At 41.2% G+C, this 19,349-nt stretch overlaps 1 protein-coding gene across 1 annotated transcript in view; it reads right to left on the bottom strand.

Moving 5' to 3' along the window:
* Nucleotides 1-19,349, bottom strand: part of parp4 (poly (ADP-ribose) polymerase family, member 4) — a 117,355-nt gene that overhangs the window by 30,476 nt on the left and 67,530 nt on the right. The window contains 6 exon segments of the mRNA XM_061841226.1: nucleotides 476-556; nucleotides 624-704; nucleotides 2,642-2,812; nucleotides 2,928-3,027; nucleotides 10,108-10,295; nucleotides 13,360-13,430. Coding sequence (XP_061697210.1) covers nucleotides 476-556; nucleotides 624-704; nucleotides 2,642-2,812; nucleotides 2,928-3,027; nucleotides 10,108-10,295; nucleotides 13,360-13,430 — 692 coding nt within the window.

The following is a 19,349-nucleotide window of genomic DNA, read 5'->3' on the forward strand; positions in this document are numbered from 1 at the left end:
GTGTTGGTTCTGTGAAGCCATGTTTAGCCTGTTACTGCGTTTGATTTGGGTGGTTTCCACTTTCTGATTTTCTTTAACCTGACAGGGCTTTCACTAGTATCAGCTTTTTGTGAACAACAGACTTTGATTTTGATCTTCTCCGAGTGGTGTCATGTATTTGAGTGCCATCAAGAAGAAAGAAAGTGTGACAAGCTATCTGCCGTATGCTTGTCATTGGTGATCAAAAGGTGGTGGTATACAGTAATTTTTTTTTCCACCTCATACTTGTGACACCTCATGTAAAAGTTTTTAAAGGTCTTTCTAACATTGATATTAGAATCATTAACTTGTGATTATGCTGTTGTGGCAATAAATTGCAATTTTACTACCCAGTGCTTGTCTGCCAGAGGTCTTCAAAGGGTAAGCAGCTCTACTTTATTGGAATTGCATAAATCACAAGGATGGTGGAAAACTACTATTTATATTTGTATGACACCTCATGTTCAGCTTCGTTGGAAGCCAAGTTTCCATCTTCATAGTCTCTGATGAGAGCTCTCGCTGTCAACTTGTGAAGAAACTGAATGGAAACACATTACAGCACATGACCAACCCGTTATTTTACAGGGCTCCAGAGATCCACTTACAGTGCCCCTGGTCTTCTGCAGTTCATTAGTGGACACCATGGTTCTAAGCTCCTGGCCGCTAAGGTTTCCAAGCAGGGTAGCCTATAACAGGAGGGGAGTGCAGAAAACATTTTTTTTGTAAAATATGAAATAATTCTCTTTTAAATTAAATAAATTCTGAGTTTTTATTCGGCTTTCCCCAAACTTGAAACTTAAAAGGATTAAGTTTCAACTGAGTGAGTATCCCAACTCATGTAATATTTTTCTCAACTTGATACTTGTTTTTTGGCTTTGTCTGTCTTTTTAGTGATGTATTCTTTGTATTGGTGGCACGGTGGGGCAGCTGGAAAGAGTTGGCCTCACAGTTCTGAGGTCCAGGGTTCGATCTCTGTGTGGAGTTTACATGTTCTCCCCGTGCCTGCGTGGGTTTTCTCCAGGCACTCCGGTTTCCTACCACATGCCAAAAACATGCAACATTAATTGAACACTCTAAATTGCCCCGAGGTGTGATTGTCAGTGTGGCTGTTTGTCTCAATGTGCTCTGCGAATGGCTGGCAACCAGTTCAGGGTGTACCCTGCCTCCTGCCCGTTGACAGCTGGGATAGGCTCCAGCACTCCCGCCACCCTCCTGAGGATAAGCGGCTATGAAAATTGATGCACGGATATTCTTTGTTTTTGTAACTTTTCTTTGTTCTTGGTAACCCTATACCACTTACTTATGCAAAGGAAGACTCATTAAACATCAGCCACCCCACTCTGAAACATTTTCTTACCAACTTCCACACAAATCCCAAATGTTTTGGGGCACTATCTTATCTTATCTTATCTGTGAAGATTTCAAATAAAGGCATTGCAAGTTCTGGTACTCAATCTACCGGAAATCAGTGAATGTATCCTTGACCACATACTACCAATGGCCAGCTTCCAACTTCACCAAACGAAGCATCTCAAAGAGCTTTCAAGTAAAGGTGGTGTAAAATGGTTCTAAGTGACCATAAAAGTTGGTGTATGGATATCATAAACACTGCAGTCCAGATTTGGCCCATTTTTTAGACTCAACATATAAATGTTTATCTTTGCTGTTGTTTACATTCCACCTCAGGCTAATGTGAAGTGCTGGCAGCTGAATTGGACCAAAAACACCCAGATAACAAATTATTCTTGGGGGACAAAATTTAGCCATAGACTTTCTAAATATAAGTAGCACGTTGACTGTCCCACCAGGGAGACAAACATTTTGACCACCGCTTTAGCACGCTGTAGGACTTATATATCTTCCTTATGTAGCTTTGCTAGCTCTGATCACAGTTAAATCCACCAACTAATAGTAACAAACACGCAAAGACAGAAATCTGCAAAGCCTGTGGTAAAAACAGTGAATAGGTGGACCAAAACAACTCATCTGGAATTACATGACAGTTTTGAAAGTGCAGATTGAGATGACTTTAAGAGATCCACTGGCAGTTTGACCATGGCATTCTAAATCATGTTTTTGAAATGTCTGAATCACAAGCAAGACGATCCACAGGTTCACTAAGATCAAGCCACTTCACCATCTCTGCTAGGCTAAGGAGGACACCTAGACTCCAACGACTGGAGACAAATTCCTTGTTCAACAAATGTACTTGGGCAATAAAGATGAATCTGAAGATGAAGATCAAATTATCCATCCATCAATTGTCTGTACTGTATATCCTCACTTGGATTGGTGGTGTGCTGAAGCCAATCCTAGCAGACTTTGGACAAGAGGACAAGTGTTCACAAGCCAAATGCACATATAATTTTAAATATGAATAAATACATAATTTTTGAGTCTCAATTATCATACCATACACGTTTTTGGAATATGGGAGTAAACCACACTACCCAAAGAAAACCCACGCAGTCACAGGGAGAGCATTCTAACTCCTCACAGAAACACCACAGCCCAGATTTGAATGTACAACTTCAGAACTGTGAGGCAGATTTGTTAACCAATGATCTACCGTGCTGCCCATGTTCAAATGAATACAACTAACACTAACAGAAATTTTTCATGCCTGTGTGCAGTGTGGCACGAAGCCATAGACCAGTGTGGGGCAATCGTTGAAGAGTGCATGGAGCTGCTTAGGGGCTTGCACAGGAGGAGGTGCTGATGGGTTGAATTGCTGCCACTTGACTGAAACAGAACTGCAGCCAGGAGAGGCCATGCGCTTCACCTGACATGCCACCTGCAACCAAGACAACAAGTCCTAAATTTGTTGCCATCACGACTGCCAGCAGTCAAAATCTTGAATGAATAACGTGCAACAAACATGATGGCTCATGTCCAATTTATTTCCTCACCTTCCCTGCCCACTTGTGCTTGTTTTTGGCATCAAAATATTCATAGGCTCCACACCCTGCCTGAGCCAGCGTTCTCAGCATGTGTCTATTGGCTGTGGAGCTAAAAAGAAGAAAAAAAATCCAGGTTAAAAAAAAACAACTACATAATTCTAATCCCTCCATTCTTGAGTTACAGAAAAACAACAAAGCTTGTAAAGTGTCACTCATATTTTATTTCATTTTTCAATAAAGAAACTTGAGATTTCTACACAGCCCTTAAAGCAGAGGTGGGCAACAAGTCAGAGATCATGAGCCATATTTTACCGTGCCCTTGCAAAGAGCCACATCATACACATGAACATAATTCCCTCCTCACACACATACCTTAGCTCACCCTGAATGATTGTCAATTTTGTATTGGATTGGGCTCTTTCTCACACAGACAAACTACCAGTTCAACCAAGTCTTGTTCTTGTATGCCACAACATTCAACACTGGAATACTCATATGATTAGATGTCTGAGTGCAACTGTGCATCATTTATAGGGATGCTAATGTCCGATATTCTCTGTGCAAAGGTGTGGCGGCACAGTTGAATACCATTTGTTTAAGATTTTCGTTTTGAGGACCCAAGACTTCTGCGACATTTTAATAAATTCTCCTTCATTGTATGGCTTTTTGGCCCTTGCAATGTTCAAAGCCAGTTGACACGATGCAAGCATTCATCTCTGGTTGCCACATTTTTTTAACTGCATCTTCTTTTCTGTCTTATTTTTCAAAGTGACTAACTTATTACTGCGAAGTTCAGTCGCATTTGGAAATTCCAGGTCGATGTTAGCATGGAATGAGCTCAAGTGAAGATTTGAAGCTGTGAAAAGCAAGAAAAATGTCTTGACTAAAAAGTGGCATACATTTGCCCTCCAAAAAAAAAAAAAAAAAAAAAAAAAACGAGCTCTCCCACTCTAGGACAAACATCCTGTGCTCATCCACATATTTTCTTTTAACTGTGCATTTTTCACCTCCAATTTGAATGAATTTGATGAATTATTTTCTCCAAAGATCACAATACAACTAGGGAACTTTGAGTTACGATCATTCAAAGTGCATGGCAGTTTCGCAAAAATACTGTGTTAATCTTTCCTGCTACGGTAACCTGACCGTGGTCGGGAGACGCAGGGAAAATGGTTGTAATCCTCAGGGTTAACTCCGTTCTCTTGTTGCACAGCTGAGCTGGATGGCCGGAACAATAAAGCCACGAAGCACTTATTTACTGCTTGAATGGCTTTATTGGCTCCTCTGCACATTTGACATCAATGTGTCCTCCTCTAATTGGTATTCTGCAACTGTTCATGTCATGGCCCCGCCATTCCAGCCCTGGCTGGGCGTGTCCCAGCAGACCGACGATGATTAGGAGGCGCGCACTGTGCCTCATCTCCGTTGATTAACCCTTGTACTTATAGGACTCAGTGGACGACTGGTCTTCGCCAGATCGTCGCCTCGCATGCCTCGTTCCCGCACTTCCGCATTCCTGACGCCAACCCCCTGTGTACCGACCGACGCCTGTCTCCCGACCTACCCTGTAAGCCTGTCGCTCCTGTTCCTGCTGTTTGTGCTGAGTGACTCCATGGTGATCGACTCTGGAACGATTAAAGACTTTCTCCTTACCGGTTGCCTGTCACCCGAGTCGTGCATTTGGGTCCGCCCTCGAGTCCCGTTCATGACAGTTCCCCCGTCACCATCATGAAACTTGTCACTCTTATCACCTACACATGCTTTTTTTTCATCTCACAGCTGCTGCACACGCCATTTCACTCACACAGACACACACGCCCACACACACTGAGCTTGATGTCACACTACTTTCAGCAATCCTAATAAACGCAAGCAAAGCGCACATGCAACTACCATAACGAACTCAAGTAAAGCACGCGTGCACGTTCAAAAGTCGAACTTCAATAAGCTTTCCTGCCTTCACGAGAGCCACATGAAAAGCTGCATACGGCACAAGAGCCACAGGTTCGCCACCCCTGCCCGAGAGGGACATGGTAGAATGAAAGAAACTTGTTTGTTATTGTACCAAGAAAGTTACTCATTGTAATGACAACAAAAGAAACTTGTTTTTCACTTTAATGATAAAGTTACTCGTAATGAGAAATCATTGTTACTATGAGACAACCAGTGACAACATTTCTCTGCATATTGTTTTGGTGCTTAAAGATAATTGGGTTTCATAAGCAAAAATGGTTTCTTCCTCTTTCTGGTGCTTGGCAGTGTCCAATTTTAAAACATACAACATTAATCAAGAACCTCATCCTCTTCATTTCCACCAGCTCAGCTTCCTGTCTATTCAGTTCAACTCCCCTTGTCAGGGGCGTGGCCAAGCCACTGCCCTGTGCCCAGCTGCTTCCAGCAGCAGCTCTTCACCTCCGCCTCAGTGGCTCTAATTATGCCATCTACTTAAGCCTCATGTGTTGTGTTACTAGTTGTCAGTTTTTTTGGACGAGACTGCAAGAGTGTGTGTGAGTATACGAAATTCTCGGGTTTATTTGCCTCGTTGCCATGGCCCAGTGTTCCTGTGCCACCAAAACCAAGTCTAGTTAAGTCTTATTTTTGCCTAGTTCATTGAAGAAAATGAGTATTTGAACACCCTGCTATATTGCAAGTTCTCCCACTTATAAATCATGGAGGAGTCTGAAATTTTCATCGTTGGTGCATGTCCACTGTGAGAGAGATGATCCTAAAAGAAAAATTCTGAAATCACAATGTATGATTTTTTAAACAATTTAATTGTGTGATACAGCTGCAAAAAAGTATTTGAACACCTGAGAAAACCAATGTTAATATTTGGTATAGTACCCTTCTTTTGCAATTACAGAGGTCAAACGTTTCCTGTAGTTGTTCACCCGGTCTAGATCAGACAGATTTCTGGGCTGTCGCTGAGAAACAAGGAGTTTCAGCTCCCTCCAAAAATTTTCTATTGGGTTTAGGTCTGGAGACTGGCGAGGGCATGGCAGAACCTTGATATGCTTCTTACAGAGCCACTCCTTGGTTTTCCTGGCTGTGTGCTTTGCGTCATTGTCATGTTGAAAGACCCAGCCACGACCCATCTTCAATGCTCTGACTGAGGGAAAGCGGTTGTTCTACAAAATATCACAATACATGGCTGAAGTCATCCTCTCCTTAATACAGTGCAGATGTCCTCTCCCATGTGCAGAAAAACACCCCCAAAGCATGATGCTACCACCCCGATGCTTCATAGTAGGGATGGTGTTCTTGAGATGGAACTCATCATTGGTCTTCCTCCAATCACGGTTAGTGGAATTATGAACAAAAAGTTCCATTTTGGTCTCATCTATCCACAAAACTTTCTCCCATGACTCCTCTGTATCATCCAAATGGTCATTGGCAAACTTAAGACGGGCCTCGACACGTGCTGGTTTAAGCAGGGGAACCTTCCGTGCCATAGAGGATTTCAAACCATGACGTCTTAGTGTATTACCAAGAGTCACTTTGGAAATGGTGTTCCCTGCTCTTTTCAGGTCATTGACCAAGTCCTGTCGTGTAGTCCTGGGCTAATTCTTCACCTTTCTAAGGATCACTGAGACCTCACGAGGTGATATCATGCATGGGGCTCCACTCCGATTGAGATTGACCATTTAGCTTCTTCCATTTTCTTATGATTGCTCCAACAGTGGACCTTTTTTTCACCAAGCTACTTGGCATTTTCTCTGTAGCCCTTTCCAGCCATGTGGAGTTGTACAATTTTGTCACTGGTGTCTTTGTACAGGTCTTTGGTCTTGGCCATGTTACAAGTTTGAGTCTTACTAATTGTATGAAGTAGATTGGTGCCTTTATGCAGCTAACGACCTCACACAGGTGCATCTGATTCAGTATAACATGTGGAGTGGAGGTGGAGTTCTAAAGGCGTACTAACAGGTCTTTGAGGGTCAGAATTCTAGCTGATAGACAGGTGTTCAAATACTTATTTGTAGCTGTATCACCCAAATAAATCATTAAAAAAAATCTTACATTGTGATTTCTGGACTTTTCTTTTTAGATTATCTCTCACACTTCACTGCAGTTATCCGACCTCGTTTTCCTGTTTTGGAACTTGCCTGTTGCCACGTGGTTTTGTGACTGCCTGGAATAAAACCACCCACAACATCATGCCACTGCTTCGGAGTCCTGCATTTGGGTCCAACCCTTTGCCCCTTGCTCGTGACAGCCCTATGTAAAACCTCAATCTATTGTTTTCGCCTCTCAACAGTCCTCTCAGTGTCCCACTTCGTCTTCACATCCTTTTTTCGTTGTATGACTTCCTGTACTTTGAGGTTCTGCCACAAAGTCTCCTTCTCCCCTTTCCTAACAGAAGATACACCAAGTACTCTTCTGCCTAGCTCTCTGATCCCCTTGGCAGTAGTAGTCTGGTTTTCCGGGAGCTCCTCCTGTCCATCGATAGCCTGTCTCACCTCTTTCCAAAAGGCCCCACAACATTCTTCCTTTCTCAGCTTCGACCACATGGTTTTCTGCTCTACCTTTGTCTTTTTAATTTTCCTCCCCACCACCAGAGTCATCCTACACACCACCATCTTATGCTATTGTACTACACTCTCCCACACCTACCTTTCAGTAACCTCCTTCTGATTACATCGTCTAAACAAAACTTAATCCATCTGCATGCTTCTATCTCTGTTCTTGTAGGTCTTGTAAATGTTCCTGCCTCTTCTGGAAAAATGTGTTCACTACTGCCATTTCCATCCTTTTGCAAAGTCTACCACCATCTGTTCCTCAAAATTCCTTTCTTGGATAATATACTTACTCATATCTTCTTCATCACCAACATGTCCATTACAATCTGCACCAATCACAACCCTCTCTGTGTCTGGGATGGTCAGAACTACTTCATCTAGTGCCTTCCAGAAGTTCTCTTTCAACTGTAGGTCACAATCTACCTGTGGGGCATACCCACTAATCACATTATACATAACACCCTCAATTTCAAGTTTCAACCTAATCAATCGGTCCGATACTCTTTTCACCTAAAAGACATTCTTAGCTAACTCCTCCTTTAAAATAACCTTACTCAATTTCTCTTCCCATCTACTCCATGATAAAATAATTTAAACCTTGCCGCTAAACTTTTATCCTGGCTACCTTTCCACCTGCTCTCTTGGATGCAAAATATATCAGACTTTCTCCTAATCATCATGTCAACCAACTCCTGAGCTTTTCCAGTCACAGTCCCAAAGTTCAAAGTCCCCAGACTCAGTTTTAGGCTCTGTGCTTTCCTCTTCTTATTTTGCCGAAGAAGGCAGTTTCATCCTCTTGGTTGTCTTTGACTCACAGTAGCTGAATTTCCACCGACAGCCTGGATCTTAACGGTGGCAGGGGCGGACGGTGCTAATCCAGGCCATGACCGATCCGATATGGGATTGTTTGGATGAAAGCTCACATTTTTTTGCCAAAATTTTAAGATGGATGGCTACAATTCAATTGAGGTATTGTGCCACTGGCTAAATCAGCTAAATAACTTGATGAGCCAAAATTTTCTCCAGCTAAATCACAAAACTGAAACAATTGTTTTTGGCAATAGAGAAAAGAGAACTGCTGTTCATAAACACCTGGACTCTCTATCTTTAAAAACAAAGACCAAGTCCAAAACCTTGGTGTTCTGATTGATTCTGACTTAACTTTCAACAATTATATCAAATCAATCACAAAAACTGATTTCTACCACCTGAAGAACGTATCTAGAGGGAAGAGTGTCAAGCAGACCAGGAAAGGCTCATCCATGCTTTTATCTCAAGTAGACTTGACTAATGTAATGGTCTTATGACTGCACTCCCCCCCCCCAAAAAAAAAGAGTATTAAACAGCTGCAGCTCATTCAGAATGCTGCAGCTCGCGTTTTGACCAAAACCAAGCGGTAAAAGCATATAACTCCAATCCTAAAGTCCTTGCACTGGCTTCCAATCAGTTTTATAATAGTTTTTAAAGTTCTGCTACTGGTCTATAAATCACTAAAAGATTTAGGTCCTGAATACATGAAAGAAATGCTTACGGAATACAAACCCAGTAGTGCTCTGAGATGGACTGAGTCAGGTCAAATAGTCGAGCGCAGAGTCCAAAGCAAACATGGTGAAGCAGCATTTAGCTATTATACTGCACACAAATGGAATAAGTTGCCAACAAAGTTGAGGTCAGCCCCAAGTGTGAATGTTTTTAAATCCAGGTTGAAAACTCTTATTTTTTCTCATGCTTTTTAGAGTATATCGACTTTACACTACATTTCCCAGCACTACACGTGAGGGGTGGCCCTGGCACTGCCTCTTTTACTACAGTGAAGCGTAACCGGTAAATTAGCAGGAATGTACAATAGATGAATATGAAAAATAAGTAAACAGCGAGAATATCTACGTATAATGCAAAAATCCGTAACTTGCAAAATGTCTAATCGCTCATGTAACAAACAATGTAGTTTGACTATAAATCAACCCTAGATATAACACTAGGAGGAATTATTTTAAATTTGCTCTGTGACAGCGAGAGGATGTCATCCACATTTCCATAGAAGATGATTTTAATTAGATTTTTTAAATCAATCATTTTCATTTCAAACATTTTTGGACTAAAATTTTAAAAAAGAATATATTTTGCACAAAAGTAATGATTAGAAAAAAACCTAAACAATTCATTTTTTATGCAGCATATCGTCAAAAGGGTTGAAGGTGAGCTGAAGTTTATTGTAGCTGACTTTGGGGTGGCAAGCCAAATACAAAAACATTTTAATTATTTATTTATGTATTTATTTTAAGAATTGCATAGTAGGCCTGAAACAAGAAAATGACATTGCGTAAGAAATTTTTGTTTTCATTTACGATCGTTTCCGTGTTGTTTCCTGCTTTAATAAGGTACATTCTATTCCACGTCACGTCTTGATTCGGCAGAAGTTGGTGTTCCCTACACATGATTTTTTGGTCATGACTGTTGAACGCCTTTGTTATTTAAGATTATTGGCTCGTACCTCTTTCTGTCCCTAAAATCAGGATGAATCCACTCTTAACACACATAAGACCTAAAGACAAGCCTATAGGATAATCTTTTTCAACATATCCAAAGTACGACCTGGATTTTCATCAGAAACCAGAAGTAAATGTCCTGCATTTTTCAGTGACCTGTGACCATCTTGATCCGTATCTGACCTGATGCCACATGTGAAGAGGCGGCTATGTTCAACATTGTCCCTGAGCAGCTTCATGGTGACCTCGGCATTCTGGAGGTGGCCATCGGACAGCAGGAAAAGATTGCGGATGCCACTGGATGGAGGCAGCAGGGGAAGAGCTTGCAGGGGCCGCCAAAGCTCAGTGCTGCCTCCGACTGGCGAAATGGACTGATGGGAGAGACAGCAAGGAGCACACCAGAAGGGACAAAAGCGTCAGTTGAGAGACACACTTTTCCTTTTCAGGATGAAGACAGGAAAGTAATTACATTTTGGGGGCAAACTAATACAGGACTGTATATTTCAGGATGCTGTGCCCCTTTACAAACAAGCAGATTCAGTGGACACACAACAGTTAACAATATTTGAAAAAAGGTTTTTAAAAAAGCTGTCTTGTGCCACAATTTAGCCCAACTGTGCTGCTCAACTTGCACCTGCCCATATTGCGCAGCTTCCCCCATGACTACCATTTTAAATTAAGTAACACCTACAGCTAACATGGTGCATTTTCACTCTTGTTCTAGCATCTGATTTCACAACTCATACATATATTTATTGATTCATACATCCATTATCTGAGTCGCTTATCCTCACAGGGGTCGCGGGAGTGATGAAGCCTATCCCAGCTAACGTCGGGCAGGAGGCAAGGTACACCCTGAACTGATTGCTAGCCAATCGCAGGGCATATGCAGTGCCGTATTTGCCCCCTGTTTTTTGGGGGGTGGATATCTATCACACAAAAAGATTTCAAATCACCAAACAAATTTTAATATCACTTAGAGACAACCTGAGGAACTACAAAATACAGTTTTCAAATGACAATCCAATTTGTTAAGGCCCAAAAGAAATCCAAACCTTTCAGACCCTTTGTGAAAAAAGTAACTGCCCCCCCTTAAAAGTCAAAATCATTGTGACTAAGCACAAATTTGGGAAAGGTTGAGTCTGGAAAAGGTTACAGAGCCATTTTCAAGGCTTGGGATCCAGCAAGCCACTGTCAGAGCCATTACCCACAAATGGAGAAAACTGGGAACAGGGGCAAACCTTCCTAGGAGTGGAAGACCAACTAAAATTACACCCAAGAGTGCAATGAGGACTCATCAAGGAAGTCACAAAAGAACCTCAAACAACATCTACAGAGGGTCAGGAAGGTCAGTGTTCATGACTCTACCATAAGAAAGACACTGGGCAAAAATGGCATCCATGGGAGAGTTCCGAGACAAAAACGCCTGCTGTCAGCAAAGAACACAAAGCCTTGTCGCACATTTGCAAAAAACATCTTAAGGCTCCTCAAGATTTTTGGAGAAACATTCTGTGGAGTGATGAGTCAAATATCGGACTTTTTTGAAGGTGTGCGGCCCACTACACCTGTCATTAAAAATGGCAGAGCATTTGATAAAAAGAACATTATACCAACAGTGAAACATCGTGGTGGCAATGTGATGGTCTGCTCGCTCAGGACCAGGACAACTTGATGGAACTTGATTGATGGAACAAGGAATTCTGCTGTGTACCAGAAAATCTTGAAGGAGAACGTCCGGCCATCAGCTCGTGCCATCAAACTCAAGCGCTCTTGGATAATGCAGCAGCACAATGATCCAAAACAAACCAGAACCACTTCTCAATGGCCAAACCCCCCCAAAAAATATGTTTTGATGTTGCCAAGTCAAAGTCTGGATTTAAATTCAATTGAGCTGCTGTGTTGTGACCTTAAACGGGCAGTTCATGGTAGAAAACCCTCAAATATGGCGGAGTTGAAACAATTCTCCAAAAAGTGGTACGAAATTCCTCCAGAGTGATCTGAAAGACTCAACACCAATTATCCCAAATACTTGATTTTGGTGATTGCTGCCATGGGTGGCACAACCCTTTATTATGTTGAGGGGGCAATCACTTTTCACAGAGGGTCAGAAAGGTTTGGATTTTTGGGGAGCCTAAATAAATTGGATTATCATTTGAAAAATACATGTTGTATTTCCTTGGTGTGTCTCGGTGATAATAAAATTGGTTTGATTATTTGTGTGTGATAGATATGCAAAAAAATAAAGGGGGGGGGCAAATACTTTTTCAAAGGACAGTTGTAACAAACAACCATTCGCACTCACAACCACACCCAAGGTAAACTTTGAGTATCCAATTAATGCATGTTTCTGGGATGATGTGAGAGGAAACTGGACTGCCTGGAGAAAACCCACGCAGGCACAGGCAGAATATGAAACCTCCACACAGGCTGGGCCGGAATTTGAACTCTGGTCATCAGAACTGTAAGGCTAACACACTAGTCAGTCGCACAACAGTACTCCACATATTCACTGATGTATAAAACAAATTTGAAATGATATACGTTAGTCTTTACACTAACATTAAGAAAATCATGAGTAAATTTAAAGGGGAATTCCAGTGGTTTGGATTAACCATGTATGCAAAAGGTCATGTCATATGTACTGTATCTTGAAAATGTGATGTTAATCCTCTCTCATTTAATGGTGTTTTCAAAAGATTCTTATCGTCAATTACAAATTTTTAAGGGCGCCGCCATTTTGGTGAGTCACATGACCTACGTGCGCGGATGTGACGAAATACATGCGGCAACAAAGGCTCGCTCATGATGGGACACAATTATGGTCAGCGCTGATTTACCTTCATCTGATGATGATCTGACCGATCAACATTTTCAAGACAAAGTAGATATGACTTGTCCTATTGGATACATTGTTAATCCAAATCACCGTTATTCCCCTTTAACTTTTACAACAAAGTGTTTTGGGGACATAACTGTCAAACCACTTCTGCCATGGGATTCTTACTTTCACAGATGACATGAAATATATTCCTCTACCTAAATATTTAGTCCCGTGCCCAATTTAAAAAACAAACAAAACAAAAATAAATCATAGCTGGTTACCAATAAGGGGCAGATCAAACGTCTCATATTACACCACTCTCCCTACAGTACATTTTTCACATTTTACGGCTGCCACTTTTTTAAGAGGCACGAGTGAGTCCCAGTAGGGTGACATCAAGCTGAGGCTAAGGAAGTTGAGAATTTTATTGTTTCTTATGACAGATTTTCTTATTGACATTAGCCCTAAATTTCCTTTCCAAGTTTAACCCTTTGTTCCTCGTAACATAAAAGCACAATGAAAACAGAAAAAATGGATCATTAGTTGTCTGGACTAACAACATAAAAGCACAATGAAAATGGAAAAAAGATGGATCACTGGTAGTCAGGACCAACCTTTATGAAGTTCTCAGCAGTCTGTCTAGCTTCTTCAAGTGGCTGCGCTGTCAAGAAAGCTTGTGTGTGATCTGAGATTAAAACACAAAAAAAGTTTAACCTGACCACAAGTCATTCCCATAAGAGTACGTTCCTGTTAAATTACAAAATACACAAACAGGCCGAACACTTCCTCCAGTCTTCACATTCCTGCAATGCTGTTTTTCTGCTCCCCGCAGTCTCCTCTTGGGTAAAGTGTGACTCTTTACCAACAGCTACATACTGACGAGACAGGAGATCCATGTTATTTTTCTTCGTTGTTTATTAAACTGTCTTATTGAGAATTACACATTTAATGTGTCATGGTTTTTGCAGTTTCACGCAGTGCTATTGAGGACAAAACTAACTGAATCAGAATGTGCGGTGGGAAATCTGGAATGAGTCGACAGTAATAAATAAAATAATGATCCATGTATACTGCACCTCAAGGTTGTGCTTGTCATCTATCATCAAATCACAATTTGTGGTGTTTAAGTTAATGTACTTTTACCTAAAACACAAAAGGCAAATATGTTTGATTTTTTTTGTGCTAAAAATACAAAAAAAAAATCATTAAAAATGTGTTATTAAACTGGTTTTATGATAACAATGATTTGGAAGGATGGATAGGTTGTGGTTGAGCCTGTGGTTCCACTGTGCTTCCATGTAATCGCATCCAACTGATTTTTGGTAAGCCACATCCCCAAAAATAAGAGAATGACAGAAAAGTCCCATGTTCATTGCCTCACCTGCAGGTCTGTTTGCTCGGTAGGCAAACTGCAGGGTGTGTAACAGGGAACCTGCAAAGCTCTTGAGATGGTCCAACATGAGCCATTCAAAGGACTTCAAGATCATAGATATCAGGACGACAGGCTTGTAGTCATTCAGACCTGAGATTGCAAGTTTCTTGGGTACTGGGATGATGGTGAAACGATTGAAACAGGATTTTACCTTGCATAATTATCAAGATCTGTGTGAAGACCAGAGCGAGCTGGTACACATAGACTGCTGCTTTGTTGATCTTTTGTTGTTTCAAGATGTCTCACATTCTCTTCGTGGATGGTCAACGCGGGAGTCAGAGATGAGGTAATTGGCAGTGGCACAGCTGGATGGCGTATGGGGTGTGAAAATGTCCTTTTCAATTATGCAAAGGAAGGTGTTCAAGTCATCAGCTAGTCCTTTTGTGTCATCTGCTTGATGGGACAGTTTTTTGGGAAATTTTTTTCTCTGTTTATAGCAAAATTCCTCCTTGTGATTCAAGATACGTCGAACCTCCTATTGTCAGAGGTGCAATGGTGGTCGGTGGTGCAGCTCTGTGGGTGTGGTATGTAAATATTTCCTTTTCAAAATCTGCAGTAGGATAATTATTGAGCCATCCATTTTCTTAGCTACTTAATTACTGTGATTTCTCGAGTACAATGCGTCCTGAAGTATAATGCACAACCCCAAAGTTGACCTAAAAAAAAAATCAGGAAAACCCTTCTACCAATCAATTTGCTGCTATATATATGCTCAATATATTGGGAATTATCTGTAATTCTATTTTTCTATGTTTGTACTTTTATTCTTTGTACATGTGTTGTTTTTCAAAAAAATCGTCTTTACAACAATCATTAATAATCTTTGTGCATGTACTGATGTAGCGGTAATATATATCTCGGGACAGGCCACAGGACACGCTTGTCCTGGTCCCAGCAATTGTCAGAACAGAATCCCTCAACCAACTAAAATAAATGTTCAACGATGGCAAAACATTTTATTAATACTGTTGATAACAGATTACGGTCTTAAATAAATAAACACTGTTTAACTGAAACATTTTTTCACATTACATATTTGTGCATAAAACATTTGTGCATGGTGCAATTTATCCACTACATTACACATCCTTGCCCAAGACTGACTATTCTCCAATCTCAAAAATATCCATCGTATCTACCTTTGGTCCATCACTGTCAAACTCATCATCAATGACTTGGTCCAGTTCCGGTGCCTCCTGCATTGCATCATGAATATCTCATCTTGTTCCCATAGCATGTCATCCTCTGCGCCATCCATGGCATTTGTGAGGAAACATTTTTTTGAATCCCAAGAGTCTTGGTTCCGTTTATATCTCATTATTGTCAGCGCTTTGAGAGGAAGGTCCACCGTGCTAACAACACAGCTTCTTGCCCCTGTTCGGCTACAATGTGTAGCAGCTCTTCATGGCGTCTGGTCGCTAAACGAGAGCTCAAACTACGTAGAAATGAGCATAGTGGGTACTTTTTAAAAAAAAAGCGAGCATTTCAATTGTGTGCGCTATCCCGTTTTTTTTTAAATGATCGTACGAAAATACTTACTTCCGGTTTGGCTGTGTCATTGGCAGCAGCGATGGCACATTTCTTTTAAAAGCGGCCGTACAACTAGCCCTTGTAGTCGACGTTTTTTGTCTTCGTTTAAGTTAAAACAAACCCACGGGCCGTCGTTTCTGATGTTTGGTGCTAATGACATAGAATAAAAACTGGACTGTGCACAGGCCCCTTTCACATGGTCAACTCCCAGGCAGGGCAAAACATTGCTTTGGGTACTATTTCTGTCTCTGAGTGGTCTGACTCAAGCTTTAGCTCAAGTGTATCAACTATACTCCTCGATGAGGTCCCTAGGAAGAAACCAAGGAACCTGCTCGGCCATTACATAAATATAGAATGCAAATTTAATATCTCTCGCCACCTTCCCACTAAAGCGATTACAGAAGAGTATTCCCTAGGTACAGTATAGTGCCAGAGTTGAGTGTTGGGTTCTGTGTGTTACATTGACATTTAAATCCCAAGATTTCTTGAGTTTGCCAGCACTTTAATTTTGAGGGTATTTTCACTTTAGGAACACTTCTATGATGCTGCAAGCAGCACCAGACATACGTCTTAGCATCTGAAGATGATCCAGAGGCAGTGTGCAATTGTGCTTGTAGGGGAACATTGGCCGGCACTGAGCTTAGGTCTGCATGCCCGTCTGCAGGAGTGGCACGCCACCATGATCGCGTGCCCTGAGTATCAGGACCACCACCGCTCACCTGCACAACTTGTTGCCAATTGTTTTCTGTAAAGTACAGAATATGTTCATTTTGCCCAATTTACATAATTGTTCAATGCTAGCATTGTGGCTCTTTGATGGTGAAGAGGAAGAAGAGGAGGACAAGTATTGAGAAAGATAATGATAATGGACTAACCCTTGATCACTTGACAACCAAAGCCAATGAACTTCAGCGAACTGCACAAGAGTGACATTTCTGTAGATAAGAATATTTCTGTCCAGATGAGGGCCAATAATGACCCATAGCTATGTTTTTACACTCACAAACAGACACCTGCCCCATGGTGCTTCAGCAGAAAAAGACGCTACAGCAGAGCAACACCAGGAGGAAGAGGCACGAACAGAGGAATTGTAAAATACGGCTAAATTGTTATTAACAATTCCTTTGGTGTCCAATCTCACAGATTGACCATTAAAATGAAATTTGTTATTTCTAAAAACTGTTTTTCTCTTTTTATGTGAAAACGCTTATATCTGGTCCTGGATATAATGAAACTAAATGGATACGTATTTATTTTCCAAATAAATGTTTTGGCCTCAAACAGGTTTTGATCTTTGGTTTCATTGTAGAATACAGTTTTGTTTTGTTTTTTAATCTAGGAAGGTTGGAACATTGAGTGTTTAAACAAGAGAAATGTGAGAAAATATTCATTCCTGCCTGAGAAAAGTTTATAAAGTGTGTGTTTAGGAGATGAACAGTCATAAAACATCCATCCATCAATCATTTTTTTTTTTTTACCGCTTATCTTCACAAGGGTTGCAGGGAGTGCTGGAGCCTATACCAGCTGTCAACAGGCAGGAGGTGGGGTACACCCTGGACTGGTTGCCAGCCAATCACAAGGGACATAGAGACAAACAGCCGCAATCACAATCGAACCGAGGGGAAATTAAGAGTGTCCAAATGTTGCATGGTTTTTTTTGGGATGTGGGAGTGCCTGGAGAAAACCCACACAGGTGGGGCTGGGATTGAACCCGGGACCTCAGAACTATGAGGCCGCCGTAAAGCATAAGAAATGAAATAAATCATACTGTAAACCAAAAAAAAAAATCCTGTTAATAAAAAAAACACTATAAACAAAAAAAGCACAAATGACTTTTAGACAAAAAGCATGCACTGTAAATTTCCTATAATATGAATATATATATATATATATATATATATATATATATATATATATATACACACACACACACACACACACACACACACACACACACATAATAGTGGCACGGTGACGCAGCTGTAGAGCATTGGCCTCACAGTTTTTAGGACTGAGGTTCAAATCCAGGGCCAGACTGTGTGGAGTTTGCATGTTCTCCCCGTGCTTTTCTCTGGTTTCCTCACACATCCTATAAACATGCATTAATTGGAGATGCGAAATTGCCCCGATGTGTGATTCTGAGTGTGACTATTGTCTGTTTCCATGTGCCCTGCAATCGGCTGGCCAGTACAGTGAAGAAAATAAGTATTTCAACACCCTGCTATATTGGAAGTTCTCCCACTGAAAAATTATGGAGAGGTCTGAAATTTTCATCGTAGGTGCATGTCCACTGTGAGAGAGATAATCTAAAAAGAAAAATCCAGAAATCACAATGTATTATTTTTGAATAACTTCATTGTGTGATACAGTTGCAAATAAGTATTTGAACACCTGAGAAAACCAATGTTAATATTTAGTACTGTAGGCTTTGTTTGCAATTACAGAGGTCGTTTCTTGTTGTTGTTCACCAGGTTTGCACACACTGCAGGAGGGATTTTGGCCAACTCCTCCACACACATATTCTCTAGATCAGACAGGTTTTTGGGCAGTCGCTAAGAAACACGGCATTTCAGCTCTCTCTAAAGATTTTCTATTGGGTTTAGGTCTGGAGACTGGCTAGGCCACGCCAGAACTAGGTTTTCCTGGCTGTGTGCTTTGGGTCATTGTAATGTTGAAAGAGCTTGTAAAAACCCATCTTCAATGTCTTCAAGTCTTATTTTTGCCTAGTACAGTGAAGAAAATAAGTATTTGAACACCCTGCTATATTGCAAGTTCTCCCACTTCGAAATCATGGAGGAGTCTGAAATTTTCATTGTTGGTGCATGCCCACTGTGAGAGAGATAAACCTAAAAGAAAAATTCAGAAATCACAATGTATGATTTTTAAACAATTTAATTGTGTGATACAGCTGCAAATAAGTATTTGAACACCTGAGAAAACCAATGTTAATATTTGGTATAGTGCCCTTCTTTTACAATTACAGAGGTCCAACGTTTCCTGTAGTTGTTCACCAGGTCTCGATCAGACAGATTTCTGGGCTGTCACTGAGAAACAAGGAGTTTCAGCTCCCTCCAAAAATTTTCTATTGGGTTTAGGTCTGGAGAATGACGAGGGCACGCCAGAACCTTGATATGCTTCTTACAAAGTCACTCCTTGGTTTTCCTGCCTGTGTGCTTTGCGTCAATGTCATGTTGAAAGACCCAGCCACGACCCATCTTCAATGCTCTGACTGAGGGAAAGTGTGTGTTCCCCAAAACCTCACAAGACATGGCCGAGGTCATCCTCTCCTTAATACAGTGCAGTCGTCCTGTTCCATGTGCAGGAAAACACCCCCAAAGTGTGACACTACCACCCCCATGCTTCGCAGTATGGTGTTCTTGGGATGGAACTCATCATTCGTCTTCCACCAAACACGGTTAGTGGAATTATGACCAAAAAGTTCAATTTTGGTCTCATCTGACCACAAAACCTTTCTCCCATGACTCCTCTGTATCATCCAAGTGGTCATTGGCAAACTTAAGACGGGCTTTGACATGTGTTGGTTTAAGCAGGGGAACCTTCTGTGCCATGCACGATTTCAAACCATGACGTCTTTGTGTATTACCAACAGTCAACTTGGAAACGGTGGTCCCAGCTCTTTTC

The sequence above is a fragment of the Syngnathoides biaculeatus genome, chromosome 14 (assembly GCF_019802595.1).
Source record: "Syngnathoides biaculeatus isolate LvHL_M chromosome 14, ASM1980259v1, whole genome shotgun sequence".
Lineage (NCBI taxonomy): Eukaryota > Metazoa > Chordata > Actinopteri > Syngnathiformes > Syngnathidae > Syngnathoides > Syngnathoides biaculeatus.